This window comes from Prionailurus bengalensis, chromosome B1 (assembly GCF_016509475.1).
Source record: "Prionailurus bengalensis isolate Pbe53 chromosome B1, Fcat_Pben_1.1_paternal_pri, whole genome shotgun sequence".
In the NCBI taxonomy this organism is placed as follows: Eukaryota; Metazoa; Chordata; class Mammalia; order Carnivora; family Felidae; genus Prionailurus; species Prionailurus bengalensis.
Window position 1 is genome coordinate 31,843,761 of NC_057344.1, and position 26,287 is coordinate 31,870,047.

At 38.3% G+C, this 26,287-nt stretch overlaps 1 protein-coding gene across 2 annotated transcripts in view; it reads right to left on the reverse strand.

The window, feature by feature from the left end:
- Positions 1-26,287, reverse strand: part of PPP2R2A (protein phosphatase 2 regulatory subunit Balpha) — an 86,414-nt gene that overhangs the window by 42,471 nt on the left and 17,656 nt on the right. The window contains exon 2 of one of the 2 annotated variants that reach the window (XM_043561357.1): positions 7,034-7,172. The exons of the other annotated variant lie outside the window; for it this stretch is intronic. Coding sequence (XP_043417292.1) covers positions 7,034-7,049 — 16 coding nt within the window. The 5' untranslated portion in view covers positions 7,050-7,172. The remainder of the gene's footprint in view (positions 1-7,033; positions 7,173-26,287) is intronic. 2 annotated transcript variants of the gene reach the window in all.

Below are 26,287 nucleotides of genomic sequence, written 5' to 3' on the forward strand. Positions count from 1 at the left end.
AGGCTTAGAAAATATTAGGAAGTTTTTTCCAGCACCAAAAGCATTTGGCAGAATATTCTAAGTCATGCAGACCATGGGACGATTTTTTCTTGTTCAAGATTGTTCCGCAAACTGCCAAAGAGCTAGCACACTTGGCCCATGCCTAGTAAATGCCACTAATGCTTCCAACCACTGGTTAAATTAAGTAAAAAGAAATTCAGTATGACAGAGTTTATAATATGTATATAATGATAAAAAGTAAGCTAAAGACGTTAACAGCCATGAATCTTTCCACATATTTTTTACTATATATATTTTAGGGTTTCAGAAATAAAGTAATTGACAAAAATTGTAACTACAGCAGAAGACTGACATCCCTCTCCATGCCTGACAGATCAAAAAAGGGAGAAGAGAAGAAGGGGGAGGGGAGGAGAAAGTATACACACTTGAAAGATCAAACTGATACACACATACAGAGAACTTTATACCAATACAGAAGAACATGTATCTTCCAAAGAGCTATGCAATTAAAAAACTCATACACTGAGCCACAGACAGTCCCTTAAAGAATTCTAATTTCAAATTTAAAGACCACATTCTCTAACCACAATAAAATTAGCTAAAGATTAAGAACCACCGATTCTAACTAACCACTTGATAATCTTACAACTCTAAGGCAAAAGATAAAAACCAGTATTGCAATAAAAATACTTAAAAAGATTTACAGGAACCTAAGTATAAAAATATTTGTTTTTTGTTTTTGTTAAAAAAATAATATAGTGATCATTTTAACCAAATTAAAGAATAAAAAACCTGAAATCCCATCACTAAGAGATAACCGTAGATAATAACTAAACAGTCTTTCAACAAATATGTGCAAACTGTGAAACAGGTATAGATGTATTTATGTATACTATGATTTGTGTAAGAACTGCAATGGGATTTAACTCTTTTAATCACACAAACTGCTCCGTAAAAAAAGACAATCATCACTCTTAATCCCATTACTGATAGACTATGATTTTAGTATACATCCTTCCAAAGTTTGTCTGTGTGTACCTTACATTCTCAGCACAAAAAAATAAAATCTATTTGTACTGAGAAAGAATGCTGCTTACATTATATCATGGAGATTAAAAAAAAAGATATAAAGCATGTTTGATCTGATTTGTACACAACATAAATGAAACAATCAGAGCATTATGGAATTTGTTTCCAAAGCTCAAGACAGGGAGGGAGACCAGGTTAACATGCCTATAACCATTACCGTAAGAGTAACATGAAAACCCTGACAACAGATGAATCTGTAAGTCATGAGTTATCACTACACACTATTTGAATGACTAAAATTAAAAAAAAAAAAAGATGACAATGCCTGATAAATATCACCTTTCCTCTCCCCAATCCTTTACCCCTTCTGTATGTACTCCATCAGGGGGGAAAGTGTATATTAGATCTCTGGAGGGGTATAAATACATCAGAAGAAGCATATATATATATATATAATATATATTATATATAGATAGATAGATAGATAATGAAACAAAAATGTGACTTTTACACAATAACTAAAGACAAGTGGCTAAGAAAAATACCTGTATTTCCAAAAACAGCTCGCTCATACAACATGGGGAAGACAATTCACAGAAGAGCAATACTGGTAAAATATAATAAAATATCCACTCAAATTAATTTTTATATTTATTTTTGAGAGAGAGGGAGAGAAAATATGAATATGAATGAATATGAGCAAGGGAGGGGCAGAGAGAGATGGGGAGACAGAATCTGAAGCAGGCTCCAGGCTCTGAGCTGTCAGCACAGAGCCCGATGCGGGGCTCGAACCCACGAACCACTAGATCATGACTTGAGCCAAAGTCTGATGCTTAACCAACTGAGACACCCAGGTGACCCTCAACATTAATTTTTAAATAACACACCATTTTCTATCTCTTAAACTAGAGGAAAAATATAAATTGCTCTACCTGCACTGTAGAAAAGTATATCTTGTTATTTTGGAAAACTATTTCATAATTTATACCAACAGCCACAAAGCATTCATTCTCTTGTAACTTCATGTCAGTTTCAGAAATCATCCTACTAAAATAATCCAAAAATTTTATTTTACTTTAAATTTTTTAAATGTCTATTTACTTCTGAGAGAGAGAGAGAGGAAGAGAGAGCAAGCTGGGGAGGGGCAGAGAGAGAGGGAGGCACAGAATCCAAAGCAAGTTCCAGGCTCTGAGCTGTCAGCACAGAGCCCAACGCAGGGCTCAAACTCATGGACTGTGATGTGAGATCATGACCTGAGCTGAAGTTGGACACTGAACTGACTTGAGCCACCCAGGCGCCCCAATAATCCAAAAATAAAAAAAAAAAGTATAAAGATGCTCACTGATGTCTAGACCGTTAAAGAGTAGAAGAATAAGAATAGAAGGGAAACATCAGATGTTCTTATTTTGCCAGTATCTTTTCACATTCTGCTCTAATTTTTCTTTAAATCTTCCTCCCTTTTCACACTTTCCCTTGGCCCTTCATTAACTACTAGGTAAGAACAAGAAGACACCTGGAGATGTAGTCTCAGCTCTGCTATTAATAATTCGACCTCGAGTGGGGCACCCGAGTGGCTCAGTCAGTTAAGTGTCCAACTCTTGATTTTTGGCTCAGGTTATGATCTCAAGGTTTGTGAGAGTGAGCCCCACATCGGGCTCTACACTGACAGCCTGGAGCCTGCTTGGGGTTGTCTCTCTCTGCTCCTCTCCTGCACCTCCTCTCACTCACTCATTCACTCAAAATAAATAAACTTAAAAAAAAAATTCAACCATAAGTTAAGTCAATTGTGAACTTCAAAATTTGCAATGAAATTTCATTTGCCAAGAAACACTGAAAGATGATTTCTCTCTTCAGAGAATTTATCTTTCACAGAGCATATATAACACGTATTCATACACTTAATACATTTAGGGAGGAAGAAAACAGAATGATGGCTGAGAAAAATAACGTGCTTTTATCAGGAAACTTCAAATATGGAAAATTAAAGACCTGTAAGACAACACGTCTGCAAAAACTGCGTTAACTCCACCCATGACCATGGATCTCTGTCAGGGACCTCACTCTGACAAAATGGATCTCAGATTTATTTCTTTGTAACCTGGAATTCACAACAATAGTGACTTAATGAAAGTTACTTTCTGTAAGTTATAAGCCAATCAATGTGAAAACAGAATGGGACTGAAGCAATGAAGCACGATTCTGCTCTGCTCAACTCCCGCCACTGCTACAGCAGGAAACTATGGTGCTGGATATGCTCATATCAGTGGAAAGTACTCACTACACTTCTATGACATAGGGTCTTTCTCACTTTTATACATAAAAGTCACAAACTACTTAACTGCAAGTGATGATACATACACACATAGCAGAGAAGTTCTCCATTTTTCAAAACACCTGGGGAGTTTTCAAACATCACTGAACAAAAGCTACACAGCATAAGAATTAACTGAGCTGAATCTTTATTTTCCATAAATTAATTTTAGCCTAATTTTAGATTTACATTAAGAGTTGCAAAGACGGTACGGAGAGTTCCCATACACCTTCACCTTACATTGCTATGGTTTACCTGTCACAAATGAAGAACCAACACTGGAATATTAACTGAACTCCACACTTTATTCAGATTTCAGTCATCTTTCCCTAGTACCTTTTTTTCAGTTCCAGGATCCCATGTAGGATTCCATATTGTATTTAGTCATCTTGTCTCTAGCTTCCTCCGGTCTGTGACACTTTCTCTTCGGTGGTGACCTTGACAGTTTTGAAGAGTAATGGCCAGGTGCTTTACAGCATGTCCCTAAATTTGATATTGTTTTTCTCCTGGCCACACTGCCATTATGCCTTATTGGCAGGAAGATCACAGAGACGAAATGTCATTCTTACTACATCATGCGAAGGTACATCTTATCAATATGACTTATTGATGATAACCTAGATTATCTGGCCATGATGCTGTTTGCCAGGTTTCTCCACTATAAAGTACCCGTCCCCCAGTAAGGTACTCTGGTAGGAAGTCATTAAGCGCAGCCTACATTTAAGGGATGGAGATATAAAGCACTACTGCCTTGAGGAGGAATATCTACATATTCAGAATTCTTCTCTAGGGGAAATTTGTCTTTTCTCTCCCACTTCTTTATTCAGTTATCAGTATGAACTCATTATTTATTTATTTCATATTCTGGGTTATAATCATACTATGAAGTTTACTGTATTGTTCAAATTATTCCAGATTTGGTCATTGAGAGCTTTCAGGTTGGCTCCTGGGTCCCTTTGTGGGATGTTCCCATCCTTCTGGGTTTTTTTTTTTTTTTTAAGCACTTCAGGAACTTAAAAAAAATGTAACTTTCATATATTCTGAATATTACCACAAATTAAACATGACTTCTAACTTCTTCATTCTATAGTTACATACTAAAGTTTAAGAACTGAACTTTCTCGGTGAGTTCTGAAGAGAAGAATAAACAATACTGGGAACAAAAGGTGTAAACACAGTAAAGGTCAGCACCATAACTAATTCTTATCCATGAAGTATCTGATCCGGAGGAAGATATCTGTGCTGAAACAGATTTCTCATTTGATCAACTGAGGTTCTAAAACTTAAATTGTATGTTAGCTTTCTGAGAAGTTTTAACATATGCCTGGCAACTTGAACCTCAGAATATTAATCTGGTATTCACTGTTCTTTTCTTTTCAGATGTTGGAGAGGTAGGGATGAGAACACAGTGGGTATACTCATCACCTTTATCTCTGCTAAAGTCAAAATGTTCTGGCACACAATAGCACAGAAATTAATTCTCATTTTGATCTGATCTGCTTCAACACTCAGAGCTCCAAGCATGCTAATTTGCGGGTACCTGCGTGGCTCCATTGGTTAAGCATCCAACTCTTGATTTTGGCTCAGGTCATGATCTCACAGTTGTGAGATCCAGCCTTGCACTGGGCTCTGCCCTGGACATGGAACCTGCTTAAGATTCTCTCTCCCTCTGTCTCTGTGCCTACCCCCATCCCTGCACATGTACCCTCTCTCTCTCAAAAAAAAAAAAAAAAAAAAAACAAAAACAAAAAACAAAAACAAGTAAATTAAAAGCATGCTATTTTGTCTGGACACAATCTATTATCATGATCTTTTCTCCTTTATTAGTTCAATATACCATAACACAGCAAACACTGAATTTTAGGAATCACCCCACAAAGCTATTAAAATATGATTAACCCAAATTTCTTCTCAAAGGCAACTAACTACTCTCCAATGTAAGAAAGTATTTTCCTGGATAATGCATCTATAAAATGCTAGTTTCTTGCTGAAGGGGTAGACTAGCTTTAGGTTATTTCCCATTATGATGCTCCTTTATCACTGTTGACCTCTAGAGGGAGCTCAAAGTTTTTGTTACCTTTTCTGAAAGGTCAGGTCCACCCCTTCCACTAAAGTGCTATGTTCAAGATTTAAGAACATTTTATTTCGGCCTAAAAAGCAAGTTAAGTATGTGCCATCCTTTTAGCAATCTCTTGCTCCTATGAAGTAAGTAAGGCTTGACCTACTCACCTGCTCTTGGGGAAGTGGGCCCCAACCATTTCTTCCTCTCTCCCTTCCAGACCATCCTGAAGTTTTCTTGCCTACTTGGCACTGACTAGGGGTTATTACCGTAACCTGAGAGGCTGAAAGGAGGATGGCTATAAGAACTGGCGCCTAATGTTCCCCCTTGCTGACTTGTTACTTTCAGCGGAGCAGGCCAGTGTGTCGATCTTTCTCATGTCAGGGCACACAGAATACACTGTTTGTAAGGCACGCTAGTGTAAAGATAAGATTAGGCTGTTCATGTCTGCTCAGGAACTCTAGTCGGCTAAGCACCCCCCCATCCAGCTCAGCATGCACCCCACAGGAACTGAGGGATCACTGTCTTAGCATACCTGTAATACATTGTTGGGGCCGTATCTATAAGAAACTTGTGCAGGAAATGATGAGAAGTCAGACTGGACTTTTCTTCACTTCACCTGCCTGTAAGACCCTGAGGAAGTAACTAAGGCTCTTAAAGATTCAGTTTCCTCATCTTTAAATACCTATCTCGCAGAGTAGCTTTGAGGGCTAAACAAGCAATAGATGTAAAGAAATGAACCTTGAATCAGGCACGTGATAGGCAGGAGATGTTGGCTGGGCTTTGGGCTTTGCTGCACAAAGCAGAAGCAAGCATTGTAACCTTATCTGTTTCTAGGCTATGGAGGCCAATCTAGCTTAGGTAAAGTTCTCCAAATGGTCCAGCAAAGCTCCCTGGAGACTGAGGCTGAAGCCCTAAGTAGTAAAGTGTCATAACTGACCTGCTTTGCTGCTTCTTTGCATATACAGATACTCTCGACCTAAGACGGGGTTACAGCCCAATAAACCCATCATAAATTGAAGTGCATGTAAATGCACCTAACTTACCCAACATCGTAGCTCAGCCTAGCTTACCTTAAATGTGCTCAGACCATTTACATTAGCCTATAATTGGGCAAAATTATCTAATTCAAAGTCTGTTTTGATAATGTGTTAAATAGCTCATTAAGTTATTGAATAACTAAACTGAAAGTGAAAAACAAAATGATTATATGATAGATACGGAATCACTGTTAAGCATATTCGCTGTTTACCCTTGTGATCACATGGCCAACTGGGAGCAAATACCCTACCATCTATTGCTAGCCCAGGAAAAGATCAAAATTCAACGTACAGTTTCTATGGAATGTATATTGCCTTCGTACCATCATAAAGCTGGAAAATCGTAGGTCAAACCATCATTAAGTCAGCGACCGTCTGTACACTCAAGAAGCCTCAGGCTGCAGGTTAAGATTCTGTACTCCTAGGTCTCTGGACTAAAATATCACTTTGATTACATTATGATTTTCAACAATAAAAGAAGTGCTAACAGCCTTTTTAAACACCTTTTTTCAACCTCTGACTCAGTGAACAGGAACATGTTATGTGATAGGCTCAAAAAAGACCACTGGCTATTGATGCTCATACAGAACCTACATTGTAATGTTGCCATGAGAGTCAGGGTCCATAGGGTAATTTCCAGAGATGTGTTCTGGAACCAGTCTCCCTTCTTTTTAACTTGTTCCTGGATAATCTGATATCATGTTTGGATAAAATGGAATGGAACCATACCCTCCTGCAACAAAGAACAGAAAGATAAACAGTTGCTAATACATTTACTCTATAGGTGTGATCGTAACAAACAAGCCTTGGTGTATTTATGTTATATATAATGTTAGAATGAAGAACTTGAAACTGACCATTCTAAACCTAAAGTGACCATCTTTATTAGATGTTCACTAACTTTTAAGTGGCTCATAATTCAAACCACAAAGCAAATCACCTCATTAAAGTTGCCTTATCAAAATATGATGCAAATAGTTTCCATGGAGATTATACAGAGCAGTACTGCACAAAGCTTGTGCATCTATGTATGCATGCCTTAAGATATTTTTTTAACTAGAATGGGCACCTGGTTATTAGTATCTGCCTAAAATATTTACAAACTAGGATTATTATGGCCATGCTAGAAGAACCAGAAAGCCCTTCACTGTCCATCTGTCTTCGCAGAGTCACGCCCAACTCCACTTTGTTTTGATAGGATTCGTCCTGCTCACCTACAAACCCGGTACAAAGGGGAAGTCTATTTACAGAAAGAAGTTAGAGATCATTAAGATATGTTACAGAAAATTTTACAGACTTTACCCCAATGATTAAAGGGAGCTCACTGTGCCGTTTTAAATATGAGTAATCCAATTAGACATGCCTTTAGATTACTCGGACTGAAGTGAAGAGAACTGGGAACTGGGAGAAGGGTAAGCAGAGGGAAGTCTGGAGACCAATCTGGAGTCACTCCAGAAATCGGGGTAAGCAATGACAGTGATCTGAGCCAGGACAGTACAGTAACAATATTATCATAAGTAGCAAACATCTAAAATGCACTTATTGTATGTTAGGTATTTAACCCTCACAACAAACCTATAAAGTTGGTTTTATTAATATCACCTGTTCCATTAACTAAACCATGGAGATACAAAGAGGGGACAGAAGTGTACAGATTTTAAAATACATTTATGAAGTATACGATGCAAGGCTTCTCAAGGCTTGATCATTGATAAGGTGTGGAGAGCTAAAGATGAAAGCAAGAAGAATAATGTCCAGGTTCTCATGGTGGTTGAATGTACTTAGTAACATTAATAGACTGATGTTTGCCTTATATCAAGTATTCTTTAATAGCGTGTAAATGGCAGGTTTAAAGAAAGAAGTTAACTTCCATTGGTCATAAATGATTTCACCAAAATTCTCAACCAAAAGGAATACATCACATACTATTACAAAAAAAAGACATTTAGTCCAGAAAATTCTTTTTCCCCATCTTTTCCCTTTTTCATCCTTTTTCTCTCAGCTGAGGCAGGTTAGTTTGTTCAAAGTGATACTCCTGACCAGTGCAAATTATATTTGCACTGCAATTCATGGTCTCTACTAAACTTTTTAAAATAATTGTAATCATGCTTTTCCAATGATTTGAGATTTTCACGATTCCATTCTCAAAGACACAATTTCTTTCATGAATCTCATTGAAAAATAAAGTTCTACATTAAAGGTTTTTCTCCATTTACTTGAACTAAAGATTTATTCCTCTAATTCTGGAAACTGGTGTTTTTTATAAATCTTGTGCACTTGTTGTTTTGCTCATTTTTAGGACGGTCATTCCTTCCACAAGGAGTGAGCAGCACCTCCTTGTGGTGCTGCACAAGGTGGAGCACAATGTGGTGAGTGAGCACCTACCACATGCTAGGCACTCTAGGTCAACCTAGCATTTCTAGCTGCTGGGGGTACAAGAGTAAATAAATATCCCTGCCTTCATGGAACATACATGCTAGTGACGGAGACGTATTATAAACAAATAAATATAAAATGTATCAGGGCAGTATAAATAGAACAGAAATAAAAATAGAAAAATACAAAGACCAACAAGAGAAGAAAAGTAATGAGGGTGGGGCATTATTTCAGGTAGAGTGGTCAGAGAAAGCCTCTCTGAGGAGGTAACTTAGGCAGAGACCAAACAGGGAATTAGTCATCCAAACTTGTAAAGGAAAGTATTTCAAGCAGGCAGCGTAAGTAGAAATGTTGCTATATTTGACAAGACTAATTACATAATAAGGTGGTAGAGGAGATGGAGCATTTGGCCGAGGCCAGATATACATACAGCCTCGTAGGCCATGGGAGAAGGACTGTGGCTTTGTTTTAAGAATGAGAAGAAGTCCTCGCAGAATTTCTATCTTGTTTTAAAGTGATTATCTGTTTTGCGACTACAGCACAAAATGGGGGGTGGGGGTGGGGAAGGAGAATGGTTCCTAAATTACTGCAGTAGCATAAGCAAAGATGATGACGGTCTGAGCTAAGGTGGTGGTCACAAAGATGGACAGATTCAGAACACACTCTGAAGAGAGCACTGCCAGAATTAGCGGATGGATGGAGGTTATCAAAGGAGGATTCCAAGGTCTTAGAACCCAGCCCAATGGAGGAAAAGCAGTGTCATTTACTGGCAAGAGACACACCAGAAAACAGCAGGTTCTGGTTAAGAAAGGAGCCAAGAATTTCATTTTTATAACTTCAGTATGGATTTCAACCACCTAGGAAGGAAGGAGAGACACAAATTAAGGCATCATCGGCTAACAGAAGGCATTTAAAGACTAGATATGATTTCCTGGTGAATGATTACAGAAAACAAGAGGTGTGGCCTGAGGGCTGGGCCTCGAGCTCTCCCGCACCTAGCACTAAGCTAGCTAGTAAAGGACACTGCACAGGGAACTACCAGTAAGGTAGGAAGAGCTTTTGCGGAAGCCAGGCAAAGTGTTTCTAAAAGGAGGCAGGGATGAACTGTGTCCAAAAAGTGTCCAGATCAAGTAAAGTGAGGGCTGAGAAGTAAGCTTGGATTTGGTGGCATGAAGATTCTCTGTGCGATTTCAACAAAAGCGGTTTCAGTGGATTAACTGTCCTTAAAATAAAAGCTGTTTTCTGTGGCTAGCTCTGGAGCTGAGCTGTAGGAGGCTGTAATCATTGCTCTGACACTCTGAAATTTAGCTTATGAAGGACATTCTCTTCAGATCTGCCATGAACGGAGATTTTCCCTTTTATGTATCTTGGGTTATTCTGAGAAACAGAGGGTTAAACAAACAGGACTCTGAAGCTGATTCATCATGCTTCTGAGTTGCTGACTTCCCAGCTGCCCGGATATACTAAGAGTAGAATTTTTTCAAGAAAAGTACTCGAGTGACACACTTTCAATCATTACAAGCCTGAAAATTGCCATTCTGTTATCCTGCCTATGTGAAGTTTTAGCAATTTAAGATTCTTAGGTTGTAACAGCTTTCTCCTCAGGGTTTTCTAAATGCCACTCCACTATCTTTTAGCACCGTGCTGTCCAACAAAACTTTCTACTGTAACAGAAATGTTCTATTTTGCACCGTCCAACACGGTAGCCACTAGCCACGCATAGCTATTGAGCACTTAAACTGAGGAAATGAATTTATTGTATTTTACCTAACGGATTTAACAGCCACACATAGTGCTAGCATACAGAAGACAAATGAAATGCTCATCTGATACACCTTCCTTTGCAGGTAACTTGTTTCTTGTCAGGATACTTGTACTATTTATTTCTATACCTTAAAGTTTTGAAATCTTTGAAATCCATTAGGCTATTCCTAGGTATGGATCTCATTTATTTTGCTTGGTATGCACTTTAATTATTTGTAGAAGAATATTAAAAGACCCTATCTCATGGGGGTTGTAGAGAATTTCAAGTGAGTTTCAATGTGAAAAATACTTGGTACATAATAAGTGTTCAATAAATGTTAGCTATATATTCCCTGAGCCCTTTTGACCTGTTCTCTCTAGGAAAATTTTTACTGTTTCTCTGACTTTATCTTTTATATGTTTGCTCTGATCTCTCAGAGATCTGAACCTTTATTATACATTGGATCTACTCTTTGTGTTTCTTATACTTATGCCTATATAATTTTCATCTCATTTTCTCCTCTGAACTGTGGGACTATTTCTAAAGCCCTCTGCTATCACTCCAAAAAGTTAACAGTTAAGAAGCACAAATTTCACTTAAGAACTCTTTCCTGCTCTCTTTTTTTTTTTTGTTCAAGTGTTCAGGAGTCTCCTTGAGAACAGTAATTAGTTGTTTTTAAAATTTCAACATTTTCTCTTGTTTTTTGAAATAAGTCCCTATCACAGGAAATCACCTGCTCACACTGGTCACCTTCTTTTAGACTGAGCCTGTATGAGTCCACCTTTTCATGTGTTCATCTTTATAGAGAAAGGCCTATGTTTATGTAACATTTGGGAATTGTCTTAGGTTAATCAGAAAACATTTAGAACCAAGTTCAATCCTCTAGGGTGGGGGTGTGTGTGTTCACATGGTTACTTCCTGTATTAGTTTCTCAACTGCTGCCTAACAAATTACCCCAAATTTAGCAGCTTAAAACAACAAACATGTACTCTACTCCCTCTGTTTCTGTGGATCAGGAATCTGAGTGTGGCTTAGCTGGGGGCATCCAGCTCAGGATCTTTCACAAGTCTGCAGTCAATGTGTCAGCCAGGGCCTCTATCATCTTCAAACTGGATGGTGGAAGGATCTGCTTGCAGTTCAAGTTCAAACACGTGACTGCTGGCAATCATCAGGTCTTCACTGACTGTTGGCCAGAAACACCAGCTCCTTGCCTCATAAGCTCCACAGAGCAGCTTACAAAATGGTAGATTGTTTCCCTGAGAGCAAATGAAAGAGGACAGCCCCACATGAAAGCCAAAGCCTTTTTGTAACCTAACCTCAAAAGTTTTGCCATCAAGTTAATCCATTCACTTCTGTCACACTTGGAGAAACCACCAGGTCCAGCCACACTCAAGGTCAGGGGATTAGATAAAAGACATGAATACCAGGAGGCAAGGATCATTGGGGGCAATCTTAGAGGCCACCCGCCACACTTCCTTGGTCACCATATAGATTCAGCAATAAGTGGTCAAGTCACAGCCCTGCAGGCCAAATAAGGTAGCTTCAGAGCAGGAAGTTTCAACTCTGTGCTTCAGTTAGTCTCTTTCCTGCAACCATGTGTAGCTAGCCCCTCTTTACGGATATTCTCCTTGGTGAGAAGCATTGAGTCACTTAGTTTTCAATCCTTGCTTCAAAGTACAAAATCTCATACCAATCAACTACCCTATGGACCACCCTTAAATTCTAGCTCAAAATAGGTCTTTCCTCATACCCCAGGATGGCTTCTCAACCACAAAAATGAACACCAAGCTAACCAGAAAGAACTTCCCTCACTATATTTCTTTCTCATTTGTACCTTTTCCTGCCAAAATTCTTTTTAGTTTAGTTATGGCATGCTTCCAGGGTTTCCAAGGAGACTGAACTCTCCCATTATCTTGTTGGTCATTTTGGTGTGTTTGCCTGTTTTAACACATGGACTCAGATCATCATCTTCCACCGGAAGTCAACACAGCGGATTTGTTTAAGTAAAGCACTTTACACATTCTTTAAAAGACTCTGTTTTGATAAATAGGACAGGAAATGCCTGTTGGTTTTCCTACCCATGTAATTCAGTTCTATTGTTGGATAAAACAAAGATGTTTTAATCTACATCATCAATCCCCAGGAAACATCCTACTATGGTAATTTAACTAAATTTTGATGATTTCCAAAAAATGCAATGTCACCAAGCCTAGCACAGGAACACTTTAACAATATACCCATATAATCTTAAAAGGAATCAGACACACAGCTGCTCAGCAGCACAAACTACCACATCACACATGGTTGTAAAGAAGCCCCTACAACTACATGCCAGCAGTAGATACCTTGCACTGCGAGAAGAACCTAACATTAATCAAACACAAACCTTAAGTCAGAACACCAACAGCATTCTAACTCACAAACCAAAATATCCATTTTTTATTTAACAATGTAAAAAGTTTCGGGGCGCCTGGGTGGCGCAGTCGGTTAAGCGTCCAACTTCAGCCAGGTCACGATCTCGCGGTCCGGGAGTTCGAGCCCCGCGTCGGGCTCTGGGCTGATGGCTCAGAGCCTGGAGCCTGTTTCCGATTCTGTGTCTCTCTCTCTCTCTCTGCCCCTCCCCCGTTCATGCTCTGTCTCTCTCTGTCCCAAAAAAAATAAACGTTGAAAAAAAAAATTTTAAAAAAACAAAAAAACAAAAAAAAAAAACAATGTAAAAAGTTTCCCTACCACATTACTCCTTTACCCCATCCACACTCCCCTGGAAATAATTTATTTGCCCTATTTTCTTAGAATCCTAATAAACAGGTTAGGAGAACCAACAAAAACTAAATCAGATGGCAACAAATTTTCTCATCCGATGATACACTAGTATAGGGTGTACTCTCTCCAGGATAATCAGACTTCAGGTTTCTTGTCCTCTGCTGATGAATATGCAAGAAACATAATTAAGAAGGGACTTAACACAATGACGTTAAGCACAAAAACATACTACTGCACGAGACCTAACCTACACAAGCAGCCAACCTGTACAGACAGGTAGGGCAGAGTGTCTGAGGGATAAACCCTGTATCTGAGCTCTCATCAGATTTCTAGGTGATACGTTCTTAGTCAAAGAAAAGGGATTTTCAAACATCTTAGCACTCTACTTAAGGAATACAATTACTTATAATCTCAGCAAAGTTGCAGAACACAAAATCAACACACAACTCAACTGTGCTTCTAAACACTAACAATGAACAACCCCAAAAGGAAATCATGTAAACAATTCACTTTATGATAGCATCAAAAAGAATAAAACATTTATGAATAAATTTAGTCAATAAGGTGAAAGATGTATTGCTAAAAGAAAATTTAAAAATAAATGGAAAGATATCCCTTGTTCACGAACTAGAAGATTTACTACAGTCAAGATATCAATACTACCCAAAGTGATCCACAGATTTAATGCAATCCCTATCAATGTCTAGGTCCATTTATTGCAGAAATAGGAAAATCAATCCTAACATTTGGAATCTGAAGGGACCTGAATAGCCAAAACAATCTTGGGCAGGGGGAGGGGGAGTTGGAGGTTTCACTCTTCCTTATTTCAAAAAACACTACAGAGCTACCATAATCAAAATAGTGTGATACTGACATAAACGCAGATACACAGACCAATGAAACAGCACCCAGAGATAATCACTATTCTATTCTGCCTATGGTCACATGGGCCCCCACATATGGTCAAATGCTTATCGACAACGTCTTTTCGACACCTGGTGCTAGGAAAACTAGATATCCACATGCAAAAGAATGAAGGTTGACCTCTTATCTTACACCATTTTCAAAAATTAACTTAAAATGGATCAAAGACCTAAACATTAGACATAAAATTTTAAGAAAACAGGGAAAAAGGCCTCAGGACATTGGATTTGGCAATGCTTTCTTGACTATGACTATGATGCTGAAAAAAGGGTAAACTGAACATTGTCAAAATAAAAACTTTTCGTGCATCAAAGGACACAAAAGTGAAAAGGCAACCCATGGAATGAGAGAAAATATGTGCAAATCATATACCTGACAAGGAATTATATCCAAAATATATATAGAACTCCTGAAACTCATCAATTAAAAAAAATAAATTAAAAATAGGCAAGGGAATTGGAAAAACATTTCTCTTAAAGGAGATATACAAACAGACAAAAACACATAAAAAGATGTGCAACATAACCAGTCATCAGGAAAATACAAATCAAAACCACATCGAGACACCACTTCGTATCCGTTAGAATGGCTATTATCAAAAACAAAAACCAAAAATAGTGTTGGGGAGAACGTGGAGAAATTAAAACCCATGTACACTGCTGGTGAAAATGTAAAGCAGAACAGCCACTGTGGAACAGTATGGTGCTTCTCAAAAAGTTAAACACAGAATTAGCTTATGATTCAGCAATTGCACTTCTGGCTACAGACCCAAATACTCTAAGGGACTTGAATAGATATTGGAACCCCAATGTTGAATAGCAGCATTATTCATGATAGCCAAAAAGTGGGAACAATCCAAATGTGTATCAACAGATGATTGGATAAACAAAGTGGTATTAAATACAATGGAGGAAGGAAACTGACAGTCTCTAACATGGATAAGCTCTGAGCACTGTTATGGACTGAATGCTGAGTTTTTTTACCTCCTCCATTCTATATTTGTATCTTTTTTCTCCTGCAGTGAGAACCCTAGTTCCCTAATCTGTAGCTATCTTTTGTCAGAATATGAAGGTGAAAACAATCTGGATCTTTGATGAAATAAGCCCAGAATTCATGTTGAAATCCTAACCCTCAGTGATATGAGGATGTGGGGCCTTTGTGAGGTGATTAGGTCATAAGGGTAGAGCCCTCATCAATGGGATTAGTGTCATTACATAAGACATCCCAAAAAGCTCTCTCACCCCTTCTGCCATATGAGGACACAGTGAGAGGACAGCCATCTGTGAACCAAGAAAGCCAGCCCTGATCAGATACAGAATCAGCTGGCGCCCTGATTTTGAACTTTCCACAACTGTGAGAAATAAATTGTTTAAGTGACCCAGTCTATGGTAGTTTGTTATGGCAGACGGAACAGATTAAGGCAAGGACATTATGCTACGTGAAATAAAACAGTCAAACACTGGTATATTGAAGACAAACACTGTATAATTGCACTTTTATGAGGTACCCAGAGCAATCAAATTCACAGAGACCGAAGTAGAATGGGAGTTGCCAACAATTGGGAAACGGGAGAATGGAAGTTACTGTTTAATGGGAATGAAGTTTCAGTTTGGTAAGATAAAAAAAGTTCTCAGGCACCTGGCTGGCTCAGTTGGAGAAGCATGCAACTCTTGATCTCACAGTTCTAAATTCGAGCCCCATGTTGGGTGTAGGGATTACTTGACAATAGAATCTTGAAAAAAGTTCTGGAGATGGACGAAGGTGATGGTTGCACAATGTGCACATACTTAATGCCAATAAACTGTACACTGAAAATGATTAAAAAACAGTAAGTCTAATGTATATTTTATCACAATAAAAAATTATTTGTTATCCCTCACAAGAAATCCCAGTATAGAGCAATTAAATGCAGGGTTAATCCACTGGTTTATCTCATCAAAGATCCAAATTCTTATCATCTTCATATTCTGACAAAAGATAACTACAGATTTGGGAACTGAGGTTCTCACTGTAAAAGGAAAAAGATACAAATATAGGCTGGGGGAGGTAAAAAAGAACTCTCCAGTATTCAATCTAAATTGGCAGATCTGTAGAAATTAATATTTTCCTAATTCCATCACAAACTATTTTAGTCATCTGCAACAGTAGGTAGAAAACTCAGGGTCACTCTTGTTTTATCCATAAAGCCATCCCATATTATTTTGTGCATATTCCAGATACCTAATTATTTCATCCATATTTCAAAGGTATCTCTAAAAGATAAAGGCACCATTTTTAATATAACCAAACACTATCATACCTGGGGGAAAAAAGGCAAACAGTACTTCCTTAATATCAAATATCCATGATACTGTATACGTTCAAATTTCTAATTCGTATGTAAGATAATTTTTTAAAACTTTTTTAGCTGTCTGAATTACAATACAGTAAGTTTTACAAACTACAATTGACTGATATATTTTGTAAGTCCCTTTTGAAAAAACAAGGTATTATAGTTCATCCTGTACAAACTCAAAAATTAAAAACTGCAAAATCATTTTAATTTCCTAGCTGTCTAGAAAAAAATGACATTCCAGTAGTAAAGAAAACACTTAGCACCTAAAATGGCTTCTAAATACCATTCCCTATTAAAAGAACCCAAAACTTCTTAGAAAAATATCGATTCCAAGTCTGAGGCAGAAAAGTTACACTCTTGAAACATCTTGTGTCAGAAAAATAGGGAGTGATCAAAGACTAACTTGGGCATGCAATGGGGGCACAGGAGGGACTTGATAGGTCTCTCTCACAGACCAAATTTAGGACCATTTAAGCATCAAAAGGAACAGTGGCACTGACAGATTAGGGGACATTAACAGATTAATACACAGAATAACAAAAGAACCTGTAAGTCCACAATGGTACTAAAAAAGGGAGAGAGTTGGGAGATTAGGAAATTCTGAGGCACCCATGTAATTACTACCTACCTCAGGTAAGGACCATCAATGAATGCTTATTAATTACAAAAAAAAAAAAAGTTTTTGCTTTGTTTTTTGAGAGATCTGGCAACCACTACATGATCAAGTGATCAAATTAACAATTGTCAATAATGGGACAAATTTACATGATTTGATGTTCTGCCAAGAATGTTTAACCTGGATTTTATATGAGGAAACAGCAAAATCCAGAAAGTATGGTATTTTAGAAAACAAGCTTTGACTCTTCAAATTTAACAGAATGCTTTGACTGGATCCTGGACTAAAAAAAAAAAAAAAAATTTTAAGGACAGTTTTTGAGCCACTTGCGGAGGTTTAAATATGGACTATATAACAGAGAGCATTTATGCTAAATTTCTTGGGTATGATAATGTTATTGTTTAAGAGAAAGTCTTCTTAAGAGATTAATGCTAAGTTATTTAAGGGTAAAGCATATGCTGCTTCCAACATGTTTTCAAAAGATTTGGGGACAAGAATGCAGGTGTAAGTATGAGAGAAGAGATAAAGCAAACGTGCCAACATGCTTGTAATTGGTGAATATGATTAAATAATAGTTATAGTAGTATTTTTCAACTTCTTTGCGGGCTTAAAAATTTTCAGAATAGAGGTGGCCTAGGTGGCTCAGTCGATCAAGCGTCTGACTTCGGCTCAGGTCATGATCTCATGGTTTGTGAGTTTGAGCCCTGTGTCAGGCTCTGTGCTGACAGCTCAGAGCCTGGAATCTGCTTCAGATTCTGTGTCTCCTTCACTCTCCGCCCCTCCTCTGCTTGTGCTCTATCTCTCTCTGTCTCTCAAAAATAAACAAATGTTAAAAAAAATTTATATATGTATTTTTTTCAAAATAAAAAGTTGGGACAAGGGAGAGACAGACTATAGCAGCTCTAGATATATTCTCATACATTACAGCAAAAAAAGAAAGAGAGAGAGAGAGAGAGAAAGAAAGAAAAAGAAAGAAAGAAAGAAAGAAAGAAAGAAAGAAAGAAAGAGAAAGAAAAAAGAAAAAACAGCAGCTCTCTCTTCCTTGGGTTTCTTTTTAAAGGGCTGCGAAGCCTTTCAAAGAACCCTACCACCCCTCCACCCGCCTCCCCGCCCCCGCCCCGCTCCTACCCCCAGCAAAGAGCTCTTCCTATATCATTGTATAGATCTAATATTATCTGTCTGACCTCATTTCATATTTAGCTTAGCTATAAAACCATGAATCCACCTACAATGACAAAAAATGTCAGAATGGACTTCTCCCACCTAGGCAGCATGAAAACCAAGATCTAAGCTGGCAAGCTCCTGCCAAACCATCACTGAGACAGATCATCTTCCCTATTGTTCTCCCATTTTGTTCTCTACAGTTATGAGTTTCTTGCTTTCTCTTTCCCTCTGTTTTGATGTGCTCATTTGTTTTGTTTCCTAAATCCCACATATGAGTGAAATCATAATGTATTTGTCTTTCTCAAACTGACATTTCACTTAGCATTATACTTCCCAGCTCTACCCATGTTGTTGCAAATGGCAACATATATAACAGGCTATATAATGGCACTCAAAATGGGGGAGGAGGATTCTTGCCTCCTAAAAAGGAGATGTAGGCCTATCCCGTCCCGCATCAAACAAGACACAAGAAAACTAAATTTGAAGACATTAGTTGTTATCATTCTGTTACTACTCTAGAACCTATGTCATTATGGATTAACCAACATTTATCTGACAATGAAAGGTGCAGTAACATTTTTATTCTTGAACTTCCTGAAGAAAATGTCTAATATTATGTACAGATGAAGTAGGAAGGAAAGAGCAATGCACTAAGGAGTAAACAGGCCTGAGTAAAAGTTCTAACAATTACTAGCTATAACAGAGACTATCCCTGCAACTGGCCATGCCCCCTTTTCTCCTTTTAGTAAAAAAAAGAAAGGGTCTCCAGGTACCCCTGTCCCTCAGCAAAACCACATAGTGTTTTAAAGAAAATGAGAGGTTAAAGAAAATTAGAAAATTCCTTATTTTAAAAAATTAGAAAATTTCCTAATTCTGACCATGCAGACAAGAGCATACTACAACACCAAGACAGAAGAAACCTGGGATCCTGGAAAATCACTGGCAAAGGCAGCTTATCCACTCTGGACTACTCTACCACTGTAGGATTACAGGAGAGAGAAATTAGCTAATTTGGGGAACCACTGTATGGGTCTTTTATAGCAGCTTGGCCTATAATAAATAATAGCTTGTAGGACTCTGGGTACTTCTCTGGGCCTCATTTTACTGGTTTACAAAACTGGAGAGAATGATTATGAGCGCTATAAATTCTTTAGCATACAGTATTTTCTATTTTAAATAAAAGTGTGTACATTTAGTAAAATTAAAGTCTCAAATATTTAAAAATGGGATGACATGTGAAAACACCTTGTTCAATTTACCTGCCCGTTCAAAATATAATTACAAAATGCCCACTAAGTGCCAAATACTGTTATGTGCCTGCAACTATTCAAAATGCTAAGAATAAAGTGATAAAACAAAAGTTTATTCCCTTGTGCATGAAACTGAAAATGTGAAAGGAAGCCTACAATATGCAAGTCAACAATAAACAAACAAGATTATTCCAAATAATGGCAAGAGTATTTGAAAAAGAAAAAAAAAAAGCAGAGAACACAGAGTTATCTAGGGTTAGGAGGGGAATCAATTAATTTACACAGGGCCACACAAAAGTCTAGGTAAAGTTTATTCCAGATTTAAAAGGGTAAGTCTGAAGCCCTCAGCAAGAACAAGACGGTGTTTGTTCATGGACCACCAAGAAAGCCCAGGTGACTGGAGCTACTAGTGAGCAAGGAAAGAAAGAAAACATCCAAGGCAGGCAGAGGCAGCATGGTACTGGGCCAGCATTCGACTAGATCTAGCCCAGTGGGGCTGGGCCAGCGTTCAACTAGATCTCAGGGTCGTTAAGTTGAAACCACAATGGGTGTATAGATCACTTAAAAATAAAATCTGTAAAACAGAAAAAGTATAAAACTGTTTTATTACTAATATCAGGGGATGAGAGCTCCCCCTGAAACACAGAGAAAAATTACTACTCCCTCTATGTCCTGGCTTCAGGAACAATGATAATTCCCAACAGAAAATTATGATCTTAGCTGCCCTGCAATCAGTAAGTGACTATAATCTTACATTCTACTTATAAATGTCTTTACTCAGACATAAACACTTTAATTAATTAAAACCAATTTTAGGAGTAGAAATAAAACAAACTCATTTGCATCTAATAAAGCTAACACCTCCGATATTTTAAATACATGAATAAATTTCACATATGCACTCATCAACAAGTATTTCATGAGCACCTACTATGTATGCCACACATGGTGGCAAGTGCTTTATTAAAAGTAAATAAAGATCCACCCTTTACAGAGCTTAACAGAATATATGTCAAAGTTTAAAAATGATAGTAATAAATTTTTAAAAATCTCACTGCTTTTGGCTGATTCCTCAATGCCTAAAATTTAGGTTTGAAAGTGCAAGTTAGTGTCTTTTATTTTAACTTGTCATCCTTTGCTGTACTTGAGGGAAAGAATTACACAATATTTTAAAGTTTAGTATATTAAAAACAAATAGTACACAACCTTAGAATTTAGATCTAAGAAAAAATCATCTGCTTTTATATAGAAAAAAACAAATACAAATTCTGTGAATTCTACTGTTTCATGGTAGACGAAGTGATTACCAAGTGTTCTGGGACATGAAGGAAAATCGTACTATAAACATTTTATTGATACACTTGTTAAACACAGAAATTCAAAACTCATTTCTCTCTCCCCTCTAGATCCCACTAAAATGACAATAAATGAATAAAAACAGTTTAAGACAGTAAGAACAAAGGAACATTCAGGGAAACAGCCGAAGGAAGACAACAACAAATGTGATGGAAAATGGAAAGCAGGTAACTCACAGAATAAAATAAACTGAAACCTAAGAACGTATGGAAGGAGTTGCCAAGAGAGGCAAGCAGATTCACCCTGCAGACCCTGCAAAGGGTCAAGAAAGGACAACAGTGAGGACTAAGGCTCCAAACAGGACTACCAGTTAAAACATCTGTTTAAGATGCAAGAAGCCCCATTCTCAAAGAACCACTTTAACTTTCTGAACTGGCTGGATCAAAGACAGTAGTTGGGAGCTAAGGCTGATGGTGAAGTACCACACTGAAAACAAGATTAAGTTAGAGGGCACGTAAAACAACGAGCTGCTCAGTCATGTTCTTGGCTCCCAAAATATCCGCAGCCAGGCTTGAATATAAGTACCCCCCCCACACACACACACCCAACCCCATACAGGCTTCCTTCTGAGACAGGACACTGGAAGTTCCCTCTCACTGAAACAGTGAGAGTCCCAGGTTTAACACCTTACTGTGAAGCTCACAGCTGACTACATCTGTCAGTGCTCACGGCATCTCCAATCTATTTCTCAGCTCCTCATTCTTAAATGCTATGGACAACCAAGGATTACCAGATAGTGCAATCTGCTAACATAAATAAGAAAAAAGGAACGTGAAAGAAATGGAATGCCAAGATTAGAAAAAATTTAAAACATTAGTCTTCTCAGAGCGCCTCAGTAGCTCAGTCAGTTGGGCCTCTGACTTTGGCTCAGGTCCCAATCTCATGTTTTGTGAGTTCGAGCCCCACATCGGGCTCTGTGCTGACATCTCGAAGTCTGTAGTCAGTTTCGGATTGTGTCTCCCTCTCTCTCTGTCCCTCCCCTGCTCGTGTGCTCACTCTCTCTCTCTTAAAAATAAACGACCATTAGGGGTGCCTGGGTGGCGCAGTCGGTTGAGCGTCCGACTTCAGCCAGGTCACGATCTCGCGGTCCGTGAGTTCGAGCCCCGCGTCGGGCTCTGGGCTGATGGCTCAGAGCCTGGAGCCTGTTTCCGATTCTGTGTCTCCCTCTCTCTCTGCCCCTCCCCCGTTCATGCTCTGTCTCTCTCTGTCCCCCCAAAAATAAATAAACGTTGAAAAAAAAAATTAAAAAATAAAAAAATAAAAAAAATAAACGACCATTAAAAAAAAATCAATCTTCTCAAAAAGAAAGGTTGCTGAAAAAGGAACAAAGGAGCTCTTAAAACATAACTGGAAATGTAAAACATCTGTGAAAGAGTTGAAAACAAAATTGAGAATTTCTGGAACACAGAACAAAACATAAAGAGAAGAAAAAAATTGGAGGATCGGTGTAAAAAGCCCAAGATCCATATAATAGGAGTTACAGAAAGAACAAATAAAATAGAGAAGGAAAAACCTAAAGGAAAAGAATCCACAAGTTGAAACGGCCCAATGACGACTAGCCCAGTATCAAGGCACATCATCCAAACAGGAAAAAAGAAGAGTAAACAGCATGGCATCAGGCTTCTCAAATGCAGGGACAGACACCAGCAGACAAAAGAAATGCCTTTCAGGGTGTCTGGGTGGCTCAGTCGGTTAAGCATCTGACTCTCGATTTCAGTTCAGGTCATGAGCTCATGGTTCATGAGTCCGGTTCATGAGTTCAAGCTCCACATTAGGCTCCGTGCTGTAAGCTTGGGATTCTCTCTCCCTCTCTTCCGCTCGTGTGCACACACACTCTCAAGGTACGTTAAAAAAAAAGAAGAAAAAACTCCTTCCGAATTCTGAGGAAAAATTATTTCCAATAACCAGCCCAACTTTGAAGTGGGAAAGTAACGTAAAGACAACTTCTCCAGGCAAGCGAAATCTCAAAGCGTGTACCACCCATGAAATCTTTCTTGTGAAATACTGGATGGTACGCACCACTAAAATGAGGGAGCAAACCAAAAAGGAAGTTATGGAATCCAGGAATAAGGAGATCCAACACAGAAGAAGCAAAAGGAATTCCCATGATGGTGAAGTAAAAATAAGAACGAAGGAAAGGACAAGGACAACAGCTGTGCAATAAACTTAGAAAAAAGCCAGGCCATATCGAAGGATAGAGCTCAAGGCAAAAGTAAAACTGATAGAATGTCTGATGTACTTCAATATACTGACAGGAGATTTAGTCACCTGTCAGAAAATCTAAGGTGGTTTCGTGATAGAGTCACAGAAAACAAAGCAAATCACTCTAGACTGAAACAACAAAATGGAGAAAACACCAGAAGGTGGGGTGTGTATGTACGTTATCTGATTCTTTTGACAATGAAGAAAATCATATTGAAAGGTGCAGAAAGAAAATAGCAGCGACAGACTAAAAACAACAACAAACTAAAATCAAGGTAATTATTAACTCTGGAGAAAAGAGCACAGCAGCACAGGGTATATGGACACAATCATGTCCACTCTTATATGAGGTTCCTATGGCTACTGTAACAAATTAGCACAAATTTGGTGGCTTAACAGCACACTGAAGTTCTGGAAGCCAGAAGCCCAAAACTCAGTTGCATTGGATTCAAGGTACGAGCCTGGCTAGGCTTCTTTCTAGAGACTCAAGGAAGAATTTGGTTTCTCTGCTTTTTATTCTTTTTTTTTTTTTTTTAATTTTTTTTTCAACGTTTATTTATTTTTGGGACAGAGAGAGACAGAGCATGAGCGGGGGAGGGGCAGAGAGAGAGGGAGACACAGAATCGCAAACAGGCTCCAGGCTCTGAGCTATCAGCCCAGAGCCCGACGCGGGGCTCGAACTCACGGACCGCGAGATCGTGACCTGGCTGAAGTCAGGCGCTTAACCGACTGCGCCACCCAGGCGCCCCTCTCTGCTTTTTAAACTCTGGAGACCACCTGCATTCCTCGGCTTAAGACCCTTCCCCTGTATCTCCAACCTCTTGCTTCTGGTATCACATCTACTGCTACTTCCTCCTTAGATCTTATCTCCCTCTTTTCCTTGCAAGCGTCCTTGTGATTACATTTAGGGCCAGGATAATCTCAAATAACCTCCTTAGATCAAAATCATTAATTTAATCCCATCTCTGCTCCCTCTCCGGGGAAGTAAATTCACTTGTTCTGGGGATTAGGATGTGGGTTTCTTTGAGGGGCAGGGGAGAGCATTACTCAGCCTACCACAACACTGAACACTGATTTAAACAACAATAATAATGGCATAGCAATATTGAGAAAACAGGAGCAGTTAAGAGAGGCAGAACAGAACTCTTAACTACCATTTACTTCTGAGGACATCTAAAATGGATAAGCAGCTGCTATGTACTTAGAAATAGGAAAATAAGCCAGTTGAAAAGTGTGGGGAAGGGGACTCAAGGTGATTACAGGTTAAAGGGACAGGAAACTGGTTCCTTTTCCTCATAAGCATTTTGAATTTACCAGCTTGTTCAACTATGTACCTGAGCTACACAGATAAAATAAAAATCAACTTAAAATAAAACTAAGATTGGGTGGTTAGGAAGACAGAAATCCTGATAGGAGACTGAAAAGGTACCTCCAATGTTAACAAAGCAAACAGAAAATCATAAAGAATTCAAAACTTAATCATTTATACCTATTAGAATTTATACTTACTAGAAATCTGTTAGCAGTTATAAAATAACCAATTAAGGCGTTAAAATTTTATTTCCTAAATTCATCTTTTTCACAGCACTAGGGGGCCAATCTATTTAAAAAAGCAAATTACTAGCAAAAGCAAACCTTTATGTATACTAAGATATTGGCCTGAGCTAAACTTGAAATACAAACACAAATTCAATCTAACAATTAGGGATGGCTAACATGCAGTACACTGTGATGCAAGCTGCTCTTTTAACAGCTAGTACAAAGCTCCCCAGGAGGTGTTTATTCATTTATTGAGCAAATGTTAAATGATGTGAGAACAGCACAATGAATCTATTCAGTCTGTCAGAAATGCTGAGTAAAATAATTAAGATACTACTGTACCTGTTCTCCCTTCCCCTACAAAAGGCTATAAACCAGCTGCCTTTCCCCTGGAAGTGTAGATTGTACACCAACACACCAGCAACAGCAGCAACACGGCCCTCACTGGAGTGGGTGAGAAATGAAAAATCACAGGCTCCACCCCAGATGTACATGCAGAATCACAGGCTCCACCCCAGATGTACATGCAGAATCATAATCTGCATTTTAACAAGGTTTCGGGGAAATCCATAAGCACAGAAAGCTTGAGAAGTACTAGTATCCGCTAATAAAATTCTTTTGACAAAATAAAACACAGCACAACTTCTGAATAAGGAATCAAAGAGAGAAATAAGGGTGTTCACCGGTACAATAAAATGTGCTTTCTCTTCAGACTCCTGTAAAATTTTTTATGGGCTCTACACCTACTCATCAGTCTGCTCAAGGTCTGGTAAAGGATTCAGATCATCATATAACACGACAGAAATAGAGAACATCGCCAAAGAGAGGCGGAAGAAAGGGCTTTTTTTTAAGAGCCTCAGCAGTTAAGGGTCAACACTTTTAATGGGATTTTCCTGAGATCACACTTTCAGGTGCTCCCAAACTCCCATTTCTTACCTGCTAGAGGAAAATGAAACCAGCAGCGAAGGCTGCTTTGGCTCTAGTGCGTTCAAAGCCCCACCCCTCAAGTAGAGTATCCAATCACAGGAAAGAAAGAAAAAAAAAAACAACAATGGAGAGACTTGAGAACAACAGGAAAATGGAACAACAACAAAAAAAACAACCCCTAAAGAATGAGCTTGAACTTCTATTTTAAATTTCTCAAATAGTCAAAGTGCCAGACCCCTGCCTAACCCAAATTCCGATAAAACTAATCTTCCTACTTCTGTCTTTGGATTCCCCAAACTCCTAACTCAACCAAGCTAAAGCTGTATTCATTAATGCAACATATACTTACTGAAAGTGCCTGTATAACCTGCCCCAAATCTCAAAAACAACTAGTTTATCTTGATTTGTGGGCTTGAATAGGCATTTACTCCATTAATTTTTAATGTGTTATTTCTGTTAATCATGCAATAAATAACTGCATCAACTAAATTTTCCAAGCAGTAAGTATATGCCAAAACTAAGCACTCCTATACGTTTAATCCTCCGAATAACAAAGCCAAGTACTACTAATCATCCCCATTTGCAGATAAGAAAACTAACAAGTAATAGTTCTCAAACGTTTTTTTCTTACCCTCTGCCTTCCATTGCCTGG